The following is a 17,796-nucleotide window of genomic DNA, read 5'->3' as shown; positions in this document are numbered from 1 at the left end:
AACACCACATGTTCTCACTCATAAGTGGGAGTTGAACTATGAGAACACATGGACACAGGGAGGGGAACATCACACACTGGGGCCGGTTGGCGGGTGGGGACTAAGGGGAGGGATAGCATTAGGAGAAATACCTAATGTAGATGATGAGTTAATGGGTGCAGCAAACCACCATGGCACATGTATACCTATGTAACAAACCTGCACGTTCTGCACATGTATCCCAGAACTTAAAGTATAATTCAAAAAGAAAAAAAGATGTTAAGTTTAAAAAAAAAAAAAGTGCTATTGCAGCTATTACTGTAACCATGTAAAATATATATTCACTGCTGGAAGTTAATATGAAAATATTGTCATTGAAAAGGCATGTTTTCTTCTGTCAAAAACTGCCTTTACAGTTGTCCTCATATCTTTTCAATAAGAAAATAAAAGGAAAAGTAATTTTTGGCTTGGAGAAGGGATACATAATAAAGTGGGTGAGGCTTGCCATGGGTAGATCTGTGATGTTGGTACTTTTTGTGCCCTTCCAGTCTCCTCTCTTTGCCTCCCCTCCCTCTTTCTGGTGCCCAGTTCCCTCCCTTAACCCCTTTCCAGGGCCCACCTGAGGGCCATTTCAGAAGGGCCTTGCTCAGTAGGCTTAGCTGGTCTCTGTCAAGCCACAGCACCTTTAATCAAGCATTTGCCACCATGGAGCCTTTACTCACCACTCCCCAACTGCTTCAATAATAATGTCTAGCAATCAAACTGTAATCATTAAGTAACAATTCCATCCCATATTTATTCACCAAAGGCATGCACAATTGTTAATCAGTGCTTCTGTACAGTGTGAAGATTAAGTCCTCTAAGTTGATAGAACCCAAATGAAGGTATATGTGTAGCTATGCAGCCTTGCTTGCAGTCATATATAATGCACATATGAGCTGCGGAGATCTTGGAGGGCCTCAATTTGGGCAGGAATGTCTTCAGGTGTCACCAAGATAAAAACATATGCATTTTCATTAACTGAAAACTCTTCTAAATCCAAAGAACGAATGTCAATGGTAGGACTTCAGAGAGCTGGCTGCCAGGGAGACTATCTGGGAGCAGTGGGGACATTTAGAGATCTCCTGGGCAGGAAGCCAGTCCCGGGAGGGAGGAAGCAGGCTCCCCCAGGATGCACATGCTGGGTCTGAGGTAGCCACATACTGAAATTGCCTTTGTAAAAATTACGTCAGTGAGAAAATTATGGCAGTGGGGGAGATCCAACATAGCCCAAGCTCCTCTTGCTTTTAGCTTTCAAGCTGCCTTCATTCCAGGGTTAGCTTTGGGAGACATTTTATTTATAGTTTAAATGATAACAGGCCTTCCCCTAAAACTCAGCCACCTTTATAAAGCTAATGAGAGACCATCAGGTTAGTGGGAGGAGCCTGAATTCTGCTAAGGTGAATTCTGCATATCATAAGATATGCAATTTCCCCAATAATTCTTGCAAATAACATCACTATTGTAGAACCTAAGATTGGCCTTTTGTGACATCTTTTTAGGTTTTTTCATGTCTGACACCTGTGGCTCCATCTGGACCCACCAACCAATGGCTTCTGTGGCTCCACCCAGAAGCAACTCAGTGCAAGAGGACAGCTTCAACTCCCTATGATTTCATCTCTGATCCAACCAATCAGCAGCAAGTGCCCATTGAATAGCCACCCCACTCCCTCCCCAAACTACCTTTGAGCAACCCCTAATCTAGGGGCCTTCAAGGAGATTGATTTAAATAACAACTCCATCTCCCACGTGGCATAGCCAGCCTCATATCAATTAGACTCTTTCTTTACTGCAATGCCATGGTCTTCATTTGTGCAGCAAACAGGGAGAACCTGTCGGGCAGTTGCAATACTCACATAAGGTTGACTTGAGGCAGGTGTGAGGCTGGTATGGCTGAGACCACCAGAATTCCCGTTGCTTCCTATGGGGGTGGGGAACCGTGAGACAAAAAACAAACAAAAAACAAAAAGCCAACCCCAGTTAACCGAGGTGAAACAGACCCAGAACAGTGACAAACAGAATGTTTCTTAGAATTCTGCTGCCTTCACCCAAGTGAAAAGGGTGATCACTTCTCCAAATGCATTGTCAAATAAATTTTCCAAACATATAGGCTCTCTCATCTCTTTTTCTGCCTCACAGGATCTTTTCAGAACAACAAATACTTAGAGTGACAATCTCGCCCATGATCACAAGTTTGCACATGGAGTTTCGGTAAATGACCCGTGTTAAGCTGCCTCTCAGGCATGTTAGCCTGTCTCTGCAGTCTCCTTCGAATTCTCATGACATGTTCAGGTTTCCCTCCCAGGCTGTTACAGGCTCTCTACAGTTTCTTTAGATGACTCTGCTCCTTTCTTGATCTCTAGAATCACCCCTGGGCTCGAGGGCAAGGCTTCACCTTTTCTTGGCACCTGAAACCTCTGTTGACTTGTTCCTCCTCCCTTGAGTCCCCCAGCAATTCCTTTGGGCAGGTTTTCCTTGCCTTGCCTACTTCAAAGCAACTTTCTAAGCAAAGTTGTTCCTTCTTTATTCAACACTGTGAAGCTTGGAGCAAGAGAAGACTTTGAAGACACTCTGTTCTTTGTATTCCCGGAACTGCAGCATCACCTTTCCCTGGGAGCTTGTGAGACCTGCAGAATCTCAGGCCCCACCCCAAGCCTTCCAAATTAGAATCTCCATTTTAATAAGAGCCCAGGTAAGTCATATGCATGCTAAAGGCAAGAAGCTCTAATTTAATCTCTCAAACTTTGGAATACATCTGAGGTGTTTGTTAAAATGTAGATAATCTGGGCCTCCCAGATCTCCTGCCTCCGATTCTCTGAAGATAAGGCCAGGGCATCTGCGTGTTTAAATCAAACTCTCCATGTGATTCTAATTCACAAGAGAGTTTAAGAAGGGCCAATTTAGCCACTGTCCTCACTTTAGAAATGAGGAAACTGATCCAGGGAAGTCAAGCAATGTGGTGGAGGTTGAACAATTAGCAGCAGGAGGCATCTATCCTATAATCTACAAAGTGATGGACTGGGATTCAACAGACCTGGGTTCCAGGCGTGCTTCCCCTCCACAGGATCTTGGACAAATCTCCTAACATCTGAAACTTAGTTCCCCACTTATGAAATGGGGCTCAGTGCATTTGAGGCATTGTGAGGACTAAATGATACATGAAACCTTACTGTAAACTCAATTAGCATGGACATGCAGGGCATTCATTAATTCATTCATTAATTATTTGAAGAGATAACACACACACACAGTAAAAATCTTAACAGTATAAAAAAGTAGGCCGGGCGTGGTGGCTCATGCCTGTAATCCCAGCACTTTGGGAGGCCGAGGTCGGCAGATCACCTGAGGTCAGGAGTTCGAGACCAGCCTGACCAACATGGTGAAACCCCGTCTCTACTAAAAATACAAAAATTAGCCAGGCGTGGTGGTGCGCACCTGTAGTCTCAGCTACTCTGGAGGCTGAGGCAGGGAAATTGCCTGAACCCAAGAGGCCGAGGCTGCAGTGAGCTGAGATCACGGCATTGCAGTTCAGCCTGGTGACAGAGCAAGACTCCATTTCAAAAAAAAAAAAGAAAAAAAAGTAAGGCTTCTTCCCTTCCTTCTGCTCAGTTTCTTGTGCATTCTTCCAGAAATATTCTCTGCATAATTAAGGTACTTTAATTCACAGCACATGCAGGCCAGAGCCAAGATTCTTGATTCCGAGTTAGGTGATGAACTCTTTAATATTGTGTTTCCTGTTTTTTAACCTTCTGTACCTTTCCTTGGCTACTTCATGGTTAATTACCGGATAGTCTGATCTCTCTCTATCTCTGTCTCTGTGTCTCTCATTCTCTGTCAGCTTCCTCTCTAGGCTTTACCCTTGCCTTTCTCCTCTGGGAGTTCCCGGTTTTTTATTCTTACAAAATGATATCCTAACATCTTCACATGTTCCCTCTGGTGGAAACTCCAGCAGGATGGGGCCTCTCACCGGAAAGTCATGTCCACTTGCCAAAAATATTTGCTACTCTGGTACAAAGCATCAACTCTAACTCCCCCAATTTGCAATATAGTCATTCCAAACTCCTTTAGATGGGTATTATTTGCCACCAATATGCCCTTTTTGGAGAAGCCTTCCTCCTCACTCTTTTACTGTTTTCTAAAATCAGATGTAAATTTTCTACCTGTTGAAAGTAAAAACAAACAAGCAAGCAAAACAAAAACAACCCCCCCCAGCTACTTGCACTCAAATCTGTCACTCTTATAAAGAGCATAAAAAATATTTTATGCGCTCATTCATTATTCTTAAGCACAATGCTGCTCTTTATACCACTTACCCTGAGCACCTGAGGTTCTTGGTGAAGATGCAGATTCCTGGCTCAGTTCATATCTATTGGATTAGGGAAGGGAGGGCAGAGCCAGGGAATCTGTATTTTACAAAATACCCAGCTCATTTTTACTCACAGCAAAGTTGGAGAAATGGGAAGGGAGAAAAATTGTTTGTAGATATCAAAGACCCCATTTATTGAGGCTCAGAGATACTGACTTCTCAAAAGCCACATCAGCCTGTGCTTCTGACAGGCCTCTTGTGCAGACGCGGCAGTGGATTTAATCTCAACACCCTCCTCCAGTCCTCCAATGTGCCTCCTGGTTTTCTGAATGAGATTCAGGAGAACCCGAGGTGCCTTCCATCATTCTGTCCCCAACAAGACATTTGTGTAGACTCTGCTATTGACATATTGCTTCTAAATGAAATTGTTTAATTTCTTATTTTAATATTAGGTTTTCATGTGGCAATGACTAAAAGCAGCATATGAACTTCCTATCATCCTTTACTTGTGTGTGCTCCCCCAATAAACCCATAATTGGGTTTTGTGTGCTCCTTGCAAGACCCCTGCTGGTCCCCCCTCACCACTTTCTGACCTGAAACCATGAGGACTAATCTCATTAGGCCTTTATCCCTGTTCATGTCCTTCAGCCCCCAAGCTCAGGTCACCCCTTATCCCCTGTGCTTTAATCCCTATAAGACCCCTGCCAGCCACCCACGCCCTCTGGAACTCACAGCAAATCTTCAGCAAACTCTCTTAGATCTCAGCCTCTTCCTTGAGCCCTTTCTTCTTGCTCTAACTGCAGCCTAGCTCTCCCTGCAGTCTGTTTCCCCTGCAGCCTTCAAGAGGGGGATGTTTCCTCTCCCACTCCCAGTGCGGTGCTGGTGAAATAGCTCTGGGGGATGGGAGCCCTGACTCGGAGCCTCTGCTGATTTCTGCAGTGTTGATGCTCTCACGGTGGCTGATTTCAAGCTACCACCCCGTCTTCACCGAATGTGGGTGTGTGAGGAAATGGCTCAGATGGCTCCAGCACATCCCTGTGTATAGCCTTCCTTCCACTGGGCCTGGAGGTGGGGGTGTGTCCTTGCTTCTCACTGCCATTTCCAGATTATTCTTCCTTTTCCTAGGAGCCCCCAGCTTTGAATATCATCCCACTACTTTTCTGGTAGCCATCACCAGCTCACTCCTGCTCGCTCTTAGGTCTCAACACTGTTCTGTCACAGTTCTCAATGATTTTATCACACATACAAATGTCCCTTTCAGCACGCTGGCCTAGTGGGTGCTTGATCTCCACTTTTCCAATAACCTTTCACTCATTCAACCTCAGCCACCTCCTCCCATTGTTATACCCAAGACCTCATCAGTACCGACAACAACAATCTCTCCTTAATTTTAACTTCCAGTATCCCTTTCTCCTACTAACACCTCCCATCTTCCCAGCCCCAATACACTGTTGACCTCATAAAGACCTGCAATCCATTGATCTTACTTCCTTCTCACCAATCCTCACGTGTTTCATTTCCTCATCTCCCTCCTAAGCAGCTTACATGTCACACTCCATCCTTATCATCTGTCTCTTGGCCCCCTCTTGATTTGCTGCTAAATCCAACCCTCCGTCTAATCTGGACCCGCACCCCAGAAGCACTTCAGATGTGTGACCTTTAACTTAAGAGGTCCCTGAATGCTGATCACACTGTGTTTACCTAATCTGTTTGTCTCCAACTCGCATGGAAACTTTTCAAGCTTTCTATTCTCTCCTTCCCAATGCCTCCTTCCCCAGCCTGCTCTCTGCTTATGGTTCCTCATTTCACTGAGAAAATAACAGTTAGGAGAGAACTTCCACAAGCGCCTGCCATATGCTGCATGCTCAGCTGTGCCCCATACTCTGCCTTCCCTTGTGGTACCATTTCTAAGGATGAGCTGTTTATGATCACAGGGCAGGCCAAGCCCTCTTCTTGATACTAAAGCATATCTCCTTCTGCCCGCTCAAAGACATCGACAACAGCAATTCTCTTCTCCTTCTCCCATATCATCAAATGTTCCCCTGCTGGATGACTCCCATTACTTACAGCATCTAAACATTTTGCTCACACCACTCCACTCTCCCCTCTGGCTATTTCTCCATTGTTCTGCTCTGCTTTATCCCAAAATGTCTCAAAGAGTTTCCCATGCTCATCCATTTCTTCAAATCCCACTCTAATGAGGATTTTGGCCCCACTTCTCCACTGAAATTGTTCTTATTAAGATCACTAATGACTGTCACACTGCTAAATCCAATGGTCAATTCTCAGCCTTCTTAGCAGAAGGTGCTATAGCTGATGAGGACCCCATACAGTCTTGATTTTCATTCTGCCTCACTGGTCATTCCTTCCCAATATCCTTTACTGGTTCCATTTTTCCTTCCTGATCTCTTAACAGTGGCTGAGCCTGGGACTGCTGCTTCTTTCTATTTGTATGCCCTCCCTTGGTAGCTCATCAAACCTCAGTAACATAAGGTGAGGGTGGTAGGTTGAAATTTAGTAACTGAGGTCTCAACTGAGCCTTGAAAGATGAATCCTTTTTTGTCTTAGTCTGTGCAGTTTTCTATAACAAAGTACAGTAAACTGGGTCACTTATAAACAACAGAAATGTATTTGCTCGTAGTTCTGGAAGCTGGGACATCCAAGATCGAGGAGCTAGTGGATGCAGTGTCTGGGGAGGGCCCACTCCGTGACTCATAAATGGCGGCTTTTAGCTGTGTCCTCCCAAGGTGGAAGGGGCAAATAAGCTCCCTCAGGCCTCTTTTATAAGGGTACTAATCCCATTCATGAGGGCAGAGTGCTCATGACCTAACCACCTGCTGAAGGCCCCGCCTCTTAATACTATTGCACTGGGGATTAGGTCTCAACATATGAATTTTGGAGGGGACACAAACATTCAGGCCATAGCACTTTTTAAGTTTAATTTAGTTTCCCAAGACTTTTCCCTGTTTTCTAGCTGATATGATTATTCTCGTCTCCTTCGTATTTAAGATGCTTAGTATTTATCAATAAGTTGACATTTGGATATATAAACCAGTGTGTGTGTGTGCTCATTCATCTGCTTGTCCCTCTTTATCTCATCTTAACTGTGGTAACAGAAGCCCAAGAAAAACATTTTGTTTCCTTATGGTTCAGCCCTGAGTACAGGAGTGCTGACGTTCCTTACCTCTTCAGAAGGTGGTTAGAAGGGACAAGCCCAGCGCAGGTAGCAGGGTCTGAGATTTTTCGGGCCTGCCACCAGAGGGCATCATTCTGGTCCACAATCTGGAGGATGTCCCCCTTCTGGAAAGGCAATCCAGCGTCCATGCAGGGGATGTCAGGATCCTCCTGGGGCCAGTACTCAGTCATGGCACGAACATACACCTGATGGCAGGTGCATAATGATGCTATCAGAACGTGCCTAATGGTGCCATCTGAAGAACCCTTGCCCATGGGCCATCATGACTTAAAACCATTTCTCCCACTCCTCGACCTGCTACTCCTATCTTTCCTCTCCACCCTCACCAAAAAAGAGAACTTGCCTCCTGAGCCTAAGTACCATGATAAAAAGCATCTTTGGGAACAGAATCTCTTAGCTTAGAGAAGTTCAAGCTCAAATGTTCACAATTTTTGATGTTGCTTCTTGACTTCTTAGTATCCCATCTCCTTATACTGTACTCATTTACTCATTTTGCTTCTTGGGCCATCAGTATTGAAAAATACCCAACACAGTCTTGAGCCCAGGTCCAACACAGTACAAAGGATAGGATTATTATGCATCATATTTAGTTGCTGTTACTTGGGGATTTACTGTGTGTGAGATTGAAGACTCAGTAAATTCTTACCATTTTCTGGCTATTCACAGGAGGGTCAGAGACTGGAACCACCTTGAACATGATTGTGCCTCGAGACATGGCCTGGAAAATGAGAGAGGAGAAAGGATGGCAATCGTGGAGCTAGCAGGGTTACTGGGGCTCGGTAGACAGAGTTACAGTGCAATGTATCCAGGTCTCATGGTGACATCCCCCAAGAGCCTTTCTCAAGGGCTCTGCAGCTGTCACCATCCAGAAATGGAAATTAGGAAGCAAATTACCCCTACATCTGCCCTGCTGTGGGGTTCTAGGGTCACTGGTCTGTTAAAAGCCACACTGAGGTGGCCTCTTCCAGGGACCCTCCCACCCCACACTGAAACAGAAACACCCCACCTATCAAGGTCTTCCTCACACAGGCCCTAGGGAGAGACAGGATCTCCATCTGAATTTCCCTCCTTACGTCCTTACTCAGTAAATATTTCCTGAATGCCTGTTTCTACACCAGATACCCCAGTCTGATGGGGAAGAAGAGGGGCTCCTAAGTTTTCTGGGAGAACTGACAACTTTCCAAACTCATGGTGGAAATAGGGAGCTCTCAGACTGGGGGAAGGAAGAATTCCTGTTACATGCACTGCGACGGGCATTAAACATATAGAGATTAAGACCCTGTTTGTACTCAGGAATTTCATAATCCCACTGTCCTGGGCAACATCACAGCTGGCACCAGGGGGTAGAAGCCATGCATATCTGTGATTTCTAGTACTTCAAGCTTCCTTTGCAGCACCTTCTACACCACACAGAATCTTGCAGCAGTGTCTTACAAAGGATTTACGTGCTTGTCTCATAGCACCACTCCTCACCTCACTCTCTAAGCCACTGCTATGAAATCCTGGCAGGAACCCAGTTTGAGAACCACTGATCTATCCAGTATATTGTATAGTAATCAACCTAGTCCCCACACCGGGGATGTGCATGGGGGGAGGTGGGAGGGGCATGCTGCTATGACTATTAACAGCTGAACTGCGATTCAGGGAATGGTTTGAAGGGCAGAAATAGGAACCTGAGGGAGAGCAAATGCTCATGAATCAGGTTATCAATCCTTAGCTCCAACCACAAGAACAGTGGCGGGTCACCAAGGATGTCCCCTCCCTGTATGCTGCTGTCTGGTGACTCCTTTATTCTCCCAAAGCTGCCCTCCAGGAAGAGTTAAACATTTCAGCTGTAGAAAAGTGTTAGTGGGGGAAGGAGTGGTTTGCTCAGGTTCAGACTCTCCTACAAAGTCTCACTCTGTCCACCCCAGGCTCAGTTTCCAATGGAGCAAACCAGGTGATGAGGGAGCTGGGCTGGGGGCCCTGGCAGTCTTCCCGTGGCTGAAGAAGGAAGGAGCAACTTGGGAAGGGGAGTTTTCCAGCCAGGACCAGAACTTCTCAGGGTAGAGGAGGGAGGTCAGTAAGTGACATGGGTGACAGACAAGGTCTGGGAGCCTGGAGGGAGAAAGCTGCCAAAAGAACTCAAGTCCCCGGTACATCCCAGTGCACACACACAGGCTTGATGGGCCCAGTTCAGCCTTGGCATTTATACAAATCATTAACAAAAAAGCAAAAAGATTTACCAGAATATGGATCACTTGTTCAGGGTCCAGTCCCTCAACTGAAACTCCATTCACTTCTACCAGTTTGTCTCCAGCATAGAGCAACCCTAGGCAGACAGTAACACAAAACAAAGAAAGATACAAAGAAGTAGGATAAAAATAGCAGTAGCTACCTCAATAGTTATTTAACAAACTCACTAATCCAAGCATGCTCTAAAAGTGTTTAATATGAAATAATAATAGAAAAGAAAACTGGTTATTCCAGCTTACGTCGCCCCCAGAAATGTGTGAGCAGTCCATTTTTCTACCTTGTCACAAATACTTGGCATTGACTGATGGTACTACTTTTATTTTTGCTAGTCTGATGTTGTAAAATGGAACCAGAACACTGGTAAGAAAATAGCACTAAAAACAAAGATGTCAGGGTCGTAAGTCAATGACAAAAATAAAATGGGGTAGGTATTCTTCAAAAGGGAAAATGTGGAGAAACTTGGGGTTTAAGTTAAGATCTGAGAAATGTGAGGTAAAACAGTGGAGTTGTCAGATAGTTGAGAGAAGAAGCAGAATGATGTCACAGAACAGAAACCAAGGATGATAAAAAAAATTCAAGAAAGGTGTCAACAGCATCAGATGTGGTCAAGAACTGGAAATAAAACTGAGGAGGGGCCAGGTGTGGTGGCTCATGCCTATAATCCTAGCACTTTGGGAGGTCGAGGTGGGTGGACCACTTGAGGCCAGAGGTTCGAGACCAGCCTTGCCAACATGACGACCCCCTGTCTCTACTAAAAATACAAAAAAAATTAGCTGGGGTGGTGGTATACGCCTGTAATCCCAGCTACTTTGGAGGCTGAGGCAGGAGAATTGCTTGAACCTGGGAGGCAGAGGTTGCAATGAGCTGTGATTGCCCCACTACACTCCAGCCTAGGTGATAGAGTGAGACTGTCTCTCTCTCTCTCTCTCTCTCTCTCTCACACACACACACACACACACACACACACACACACACAAAACTGAGGAGGAAGGAAGGGCCAATGGACTTAGCAACTAGGAAATCCTTGGTATTTACAATGAGAATGTTGAAGTATAAAGCATGTGCCAGGTTTTAGGGCTTCGGGGTAGCAAGGATGTATAGAATCACTCATTTAAGAAACACAACAGTAGCCAGGTGTGGTGGCTCATGCCTGTAATCCCAACGCTCTCTCTGGGAGGCCAAGGCAGGAGGATTGTTTGAGCCCAGGAGGTTGACACCAGCCTGGGCAACCTAGTGAGACCCTATCTCAACAAAAAATAGAAAAATTGGCTGGGCATGGTAGTGTGCACCAGTGGTCCCAGTTACTGGGGGGCTGAGGTGGAAGGATTGCTCAAGTCCAGGAGGCTGAGGCTGCAGTGAGTCATGATCACACCACTGCACTCCAACCTGAGTGAGAGTGAGACCGTGTCTCTTATACACATCTAGATGTGTATAAGAGACAGTCTCGATCTTCTGACCTTGTGATCCGCCCACCTCGGCCTCCCAAAGTGCTGGGATTACAGGCATGAGCCACCACGCTCAGCCCGAATATTAAAATAAAATATGTACGTCTTATTTCTCACAAAAATGTCTTATAAATCTCATCTTACTTTTCACAAAAGAAAAACACTAAGCTGAAATCTTTCCTTAGAGAAAACACCATGACATGTAATATGTTTGAAACCACAGGCAAAACCTGTAGAGTTGACAGCTGTTATTATCACTGTATATGTGATCGCAGGGAAGACTACTGCCCAAGTAACCACTAGATATAATTTGGTTCACAATTAACCTAAGCATATCCTAAATGGAAATATAAAAAATGATTTCCTTACCAGGGGCTGTTGGTTTTTCACCAAACAAACAATCCTCATTGCTTCCTCACTCTCAGGGATATTGTCTGGCAGCGGAGGGAGAAGGGGTTCAAAATCTTTCTGAGCTATCGTGTCATGGGCACTGAGCAAGGCCTGGGCACAGGGAAGGAAAAGGTGAGCAAATGTCACACATGGGCCAAGCCCCTCTAGAAGATAGTGACTCAATACTAAGACACAACAACAACAACAAACATCAATACAGACATGCCAGACACAGTGCGAAGCATTTTATATGAATTAATCCAATCCTCACAATAATTCTATGAGGCAGGTACATTAGTTGTCCTCAATTTGCAGATAAGGAAATAAGGCACAGAGAGGTTAAGCAATGCACAATACACTCTTTCATTTCTGCTAAAATGTATTATGCCACGACATTCTTATTTCCTGGCAGCCCATGTAATCTGTGATGCCCCTGTGGAGTTTGAACTACAAAACAACTTTTATAATATTTTCCCTAATTAAGGTAGAATGAAGGGCAGTAATCAAAATATCTTGCTGGTTTAATTTGTTAGTAACACTCAAGCGCTCGTGGTACAGAATGAAAAGTTCATATGATCAAACTCTTTGATCATAAGCTATGATCAAAGAGTTTCTTTGACTAGCCCATTAGGTTAAATTCTTCATTTCACGGGGTGGGGAAGCTGTCACTTTGCTGCCCTGAGATTGGTAGACAGAATTTAGTTGGAACTCAGAAAATTCTCTAAGTAGTGTGTGCCGTTGAGGATATTTGATGACTGGTGGTTGTGTTGTGAACTATAATTTTTGACTGATAAATTTCAGCACTCCAAATGCAGACATTCTCTTAAAGTTCTAATTTATTGATAAATTGGTCTCAAATCTCTAAGTACTAAGAGATAGGTTTCTGTTCTGCAATCAAATGTTCTTCATAAATCCTCTCATAGGGATAATCATCATTATACTGTATATTCTAAATACCTCCACACACATTATCTAAAACTTAAAATAGTCCCACTTTGGAAAGGAAGCATGAAGGTATTTCTCTAAAACTAGAATGTTCCCTGTTTGCTACTCAAGATTTTTAGATGGGCAATAGCTTTGTAGGGGAAACAAAGCACCATGGAAAGTTCTGGATGCCTCCTCATAAACACAGCAGGCTTGGCTGCATGATTGACAACACTGAGCTAGTCACATCTGAGTCCCACATATTTAAGTACAATCTGTTGGTCAGTCCCCATGTACAGTAATAGAACATTATTCAGAGAGAACATTTTCCATCACATATATTTCTCCTTCCCAACTTTGTCTATGTGCCAGATGGGGACGTCTTTTCTATTTTAGCAGGCACTTGCCTTAAAGTGTGGAGCCTGGAGCATTTGTCTCAGCTCTTGGATCTCAGGGGAAGTAGGGGTTTCACGTAATAACTCCACTACCTGGTTCATGGAAAAACATACATTATGAAATTTTTTAAAAAATCTTTATCACCTATGTAACCTCACTCTGACTGGATAACATATATACTGACTAACGTGATATTGACCTTTAAAAAGTTATTATTGGAGCCTTCTTTTTCATCTTTAAAGCCATCCATTAAAGCCTACCATCCTTCTTTATTCATTAAAATTGCTACTTTAATATAACAAATAGAATTCAAGATTTGAGATGGATCTAAACCCAATGCCCCAGTCCTGGCACATAGGCATGGAGGATGTACCAATTTGGTAATAGCATATGAACCAAGGCATTTTTCCTCTAGTGCCTCTAAAATATAATAGCTGTTTGCTGATGTCAATGCTTTGCAGGCTTATGAAGCTGTATGAGTTTCTCTAGGAACGTACCTGGGGAACTCAAAGAGCTTAATCCCATGGGATGCTCCATTCTTCAAATAGAAAATGGGAATCATAATTTCTCTTTTAGAGTATCAGTTGATTAGCAATTTTAATGCTTGTTACAATAAAAAGTGCTAAGCAGAAAAAAATTCTGATCTCTCTGCTGTGGTTTAGGTGTAGACCTGCTTTCAGAGGACATAAGACCTTTCAAGACTTTAGTCAGCCCCATTACCTACAGTCAAATGAAAACAAGCAGTTTACAAAGGTTTACCTCCATTCACTGGGATTTCAACTGAATAAAATATTATATACGTGTTTTCCTGTGGACAACTGAGAACAATTTGAGTTGTTGATTACTGGAATTGAGAGTAGAAGTTTTTTCTTTCTTTTTTGCTGTTTCTTTTAGTATGGTTTGGGCAATAAATAATAAAATCAATTATATCTATTCATTCACTTGGCAAACATTTACTAACACTACTATGTGCTGGGTGCTATTTTAGGTGTTGTGAAAACAGCAGCGGCTGACAAAAAATCTCCATCTCACGGAGTTTACACTCTAGGGAGGAGACACAGATAACAAATGAAAATGTAAGTAAAATAGTTTTGTTTGATGGTGACAAGTGTTAAGAAGAAAAATAAACCAGGGAAGGTGGCTAGGGAGTGCTAGGAGGGGATGCAGTTTTAGACAGGTGGCCAGGAAAAGCTTCACTGAGAAGGTGGCATTTGAGTGGAGACTGGAAGGAGATGAGGGACAAATCAGGTGGATACCTGGGCAAGAGCTTTGCTGACATAGGGAATGGCGAGTGCAAAGGGCCCCAGGCAGAAGCATGTCTGATGATTTGTTTTTTTTGTTTTTGTTTTTTTTTGAGACACAGTCTCACTCTGTCACCCAGGCTGGAGTGCAGTGGTATGATCTTAGCTCACTGCAACCTCCACCTCCTGGGTTCAAGCCATTCTCATGCCTCCCAAGTAGCTGGGATTACAGGCATGCACCACAACGTCCAGTTAATTTTTGTTGTTGTTGTTGTATTTTTAGGAGAGATGGGGTTTTGCTATGTTGGCCAGGCTGGTCTTGAACTCCTGGGCTCAAGTGATCTGCCTGCCTCAGGCTCCCAAAGTGCTGGGATTATAGGCATGAGCTACCGCACCTAGCCCGATGAATTTAAGCAACAACAAGGAGTCAAGGTGGCTGGAGAAGAGTGAATGGGGAAAGCATTAAATGTGAAGTCAAAGAGGTAACAGCAGCTTGATAGTGTTTGGCTATGTAAGAACTTTGGTGTTTAGGCTAGGCATGGTGGCTCACACCTGTAATCTCAGCACTTTGGGAGGCCAAGCCGTGTGGATGGCTTAGGGTCAGGAGTTTGAGACCATCCTGGCCAACACAGTGAAACCCTGTGTTTACCAAAAGTTAGCCAGGCATAGTGGGTTTCTGTAGTCCTAGCTACTCGGGAGGCTGAGGTAGGAGAATCGCTTGAACCCAGGAGGCAGAGGTTGCAGCGAGCTGAGATCTCGCCACTGCACTCCAGCCTAAGCGACAGAGCAAGACTCTGGAAAAAAAAATCTTTGGTGTTTACTCTGAGATGGGAAGTCATTTGAAGGGTTTGGGTGTTAGTGAGGAAGTGACATGATTTGACTTGCTTTCAAAGACGATATGTTTGGTTGCTGCATTGAGAGTAGACTATAGGGGAGCAAGAGTGGACACCGGAGACCAGGCAGGAGGTGATTTTGCAATTCTCTATGTAAGAGATGATGATGATGGTATGGAGTGGTGAGATCCTGGATATATTTTGGTGAGATCCTGGATATATTTTGAAAGTAGAGCTGAGAGGATTTGCTATCTGATTGGGTGTGAGGTATCAGAGAAAGAGAGTCAAAATGACCCCTAAGATTCTGGCCTGAGCACTGCAAGAACACAGGTGTCATTTCTAAGATAGAAAAGGCTCCCAGAAGAGTGGGTGGGGGTGATTGGCAGGTGAGGAGGATCGGGAGCTCAGTTTGGAACATGTGAACTTGGAGGAGTCCATTAGACATCCAAGTAAGATGGAGAGGAGGCAGTTGGATATTTGAGACTGGAATTTGGGGGGAAATCTCCAGGCTAGAGATGTAAATCTGAGAATTATTACTATAACATTACCCTGTTTCTGTAGGGTAAATAGAGTACAAGATTTAGGAACAAAGAAAGAAATGGACACATGCTAAAAATGATGTAGGTGGTGGTGGTGGGGAAGTGTTTTAATTTGGGGAGATATCCAGCCAGTTCTTCCTTATATTAAAGTTCAATTAAAAACATTTATTAGGCCAGGCGTGGTGGCTCACATCTGTAATCTCAGCACTTTGGGAGGCCAAGGCGGGTGGATCACGAGGTCAGGAGTTCGAGACTAGCCTGGCCAAGATGGTGAAACCCCGTCTCTACTAAAAATACAAAAATTAGCCAGATGCAGTGGTGGGCATCTGTAATCCCAGTTACTGGGGAGGCTGAGGCAGGAGAATAGCTTGAACCCGGGAGGCGGAGGTTGCAGTGAGCCAAGATTGCTGCACTGTAGCCTGGGTGACAGAGCAAGACTCCGTCTCAAAAAAAAATTATTAGATTATTGTATTTAATTAATTTATTATTTATTATTTATTTATTTTATTAAAAAATATTAAATTATTTTATAGTCATCAATAAAACTTTTCCTTAGAACCTTTAATTTATTTGAACTAGCAATGCGGGTAAAATGGCACCACATCAGGGCTCTACTATTCCGTGGAATAAAACCTCCTTACCTCATAGGATAACGCCTGTGCATGGGGTGTGGCAGGAACTAGTTTCTTTTCTTTAAACTCCTGGAGGCAGTCATAAATCTGCAGAAGGACAAGGGAGGGGGAATTGATACTGATAATACGACTGTTGCCATTTTGGATTGAAGACTCTGAAAGGGAAGAAACACCCCAGGCAACTGCACCAACAGCCGAACTGCATGGTGTGTGTTGGTGTTTAGTAAGTTGTGCCTCTAGTTGCCAAAGATAAATGAACTCGAATTTGGTGGCCCCAATGCTTCAAAGGCTTAATTATTGGCTGCTACTGGGAAATTGATCTTCCCCAAGCATTTCAGTAATAAAAAGAAATTCAGGCCAGGCTCACGCTTGTAATCCCAGCACTTTGGGAGGCTGAGGTGGGCGGATCACTTGAGGTCAGGAGTTTGAGACAGCCTGGCTGTTATGGTGAAACGCCGTCTCTACTAAAAATACAAAACTTAGTTGGGTGTAGTGGTGGGCACCTGTAATTCCAGCTGCTCGGGAGGCTGAGGCCGGAGAATCGCTTGAACCTGGGAGGCAGAGGTTGCAGTGAGCTGAGATCGTGCCACTGCACTCCAGCCTGGGTGACAGAGTAAGACTCTGTCTTAACAACAAAAAAGTAGAAATTCAAACTTTTACTTTTGTTAAACAGAGTGAGGGTAGGGTGTCCAGGGCTGAAACCAATAGGGATTTATAGATGATGCATAAAGGAACATCTTAAAGCAGGGGCTCTTTGGGACCAGACACCTGTGAGGACCCCTGTGTTGGGCACCTGTGCAGCATGTGAGCTGCATGGCTCAGGGCCACGGAAGATTCTGAATAAGAGGCAGGTGCGCTACATGTGCGTCTCTGTACTTCACTTTGCTCTTTGGGGCTGTTTCCCATTCCTCTCCTAATTCTCCATACACGTTCATTTTTTTAAAATTCCAACTTCATCTCTGCAGACCCTTGGTAGTTTTTTTCCACACCAAGATCTAGGGTTGAGTTGAGGACACCAAAGCCTGCTGAGCTCTGCAGTGCAGCCCTTGATCTTGTTTTAGGAATTGAGTTTCTCTTACAGATGAAGAAATAAGGCCCAAGGGGCCAGCTGAGCCCCCAGCCTTTTCTATCCAGATCTGTGACAATGCTGATTCCCTGCTGTATCTCAGGGCCCGCACTCAAGTTTACCTGGAAGTGATGAAGGCTGATTGGATGACTCACCAAGGGCCTAGCAGTGGTGAGCAAGGACAATGCCCACCATGAAATTAAAACTCCTATCTTAGCTGATCCTGTGGGAAAATGCCTGATAGAAATCAGGTGTTTTATAACAAGCGCTGTGAAGGGTACTTCTTTGTTCATGCCAAAGATGTTGCCACTTTTATTGTATAATACTAACACGCATTATAAGACGGACCACATTTCACACTTAAGTGAAGGAAACACCCACATCCCAAAAAATAACTTCAAAAGGATCTTTCTTAATAACATTTGTTCAGAACAGCAAAATTATAGTAGTAGCATCTACTATCTATTTTTCTACTGTCTACTAGATGCTATTGTATAGTGCATGGAATTTTAGCCAAATTAAAAAAAGAATAAACTTTATTTTATTTAATTAAGTTATTTATTTATTTATTTATT

At 44.0% G+C, this 17,796-nt stretch overlaps 1 protein-coding gene across 1 annotated transcript in view; it reads right to left on the bottom strand.

Annotated features, from left to right (window-relative positions):
* Positions 1-17,796, bottom strand: part of MPP4 (membrane protein, palmitoylated 4 (MAGUK p55 subfamily member 4)) — a 64,646-nt gene that overhangs the window by 39,386 nt on the left and 7,464 nt on the right. Inside the window, exons 4-11 of the mRNA XM_011974559.1 lie at positions 16,165-16,242; positions 12,922-13,002; positions 11,570-11,701; positions 9,919-9,937; positions 9,746-9,831; positions 8,167-8,238; positions 7,509-7,705; positions 1,875-1,939 (exon numbers count right to left, since the gene is read on the bottom strand). Of these exons, the coding sequence (XP_011829949.1) occupies positions 1,875-1,939; positions 7,509-7,705; positions 8,167-8,238; positions 9,746-9,831; positions 9,919-9,937; positions 11,570-11,701; positions 12,922-13,002; positions 16,165-16,242 (730 nt within the window). The remainder of the gene's footprint in view (positions 1-1,874; positions 1,940-7,508; positions 7,706-8,166; positions 8,239-9,745; positions 9,832-9,918; positions 9,938-11,569; positions 11,702-12,921; positions 13,003-16,164; positions 16,243-17,796) is intronic.

This window comes from Mandrillus leucophaeus, unplaced genomic scaffold, assembly GCF_000951045.1.
Source record: "Mandrillus leucophaeus isolate KB7577 unplaced genomic scaffold, Mleu.le_1.0 Scaffold146, whole genome shotgun sequence".
Lineage (NCBI taxonomy): Eukaryota > Metazoa > Chordata > Mammalia > Primates > Cercopithecidae > Mandrillus > Mandrillus leucophaeus.
The sequence above is the reverse complement of the archived record's forward strand: the minus strand, read 5'-3'. Positions and strand labels throughout refer to the sequence as shown.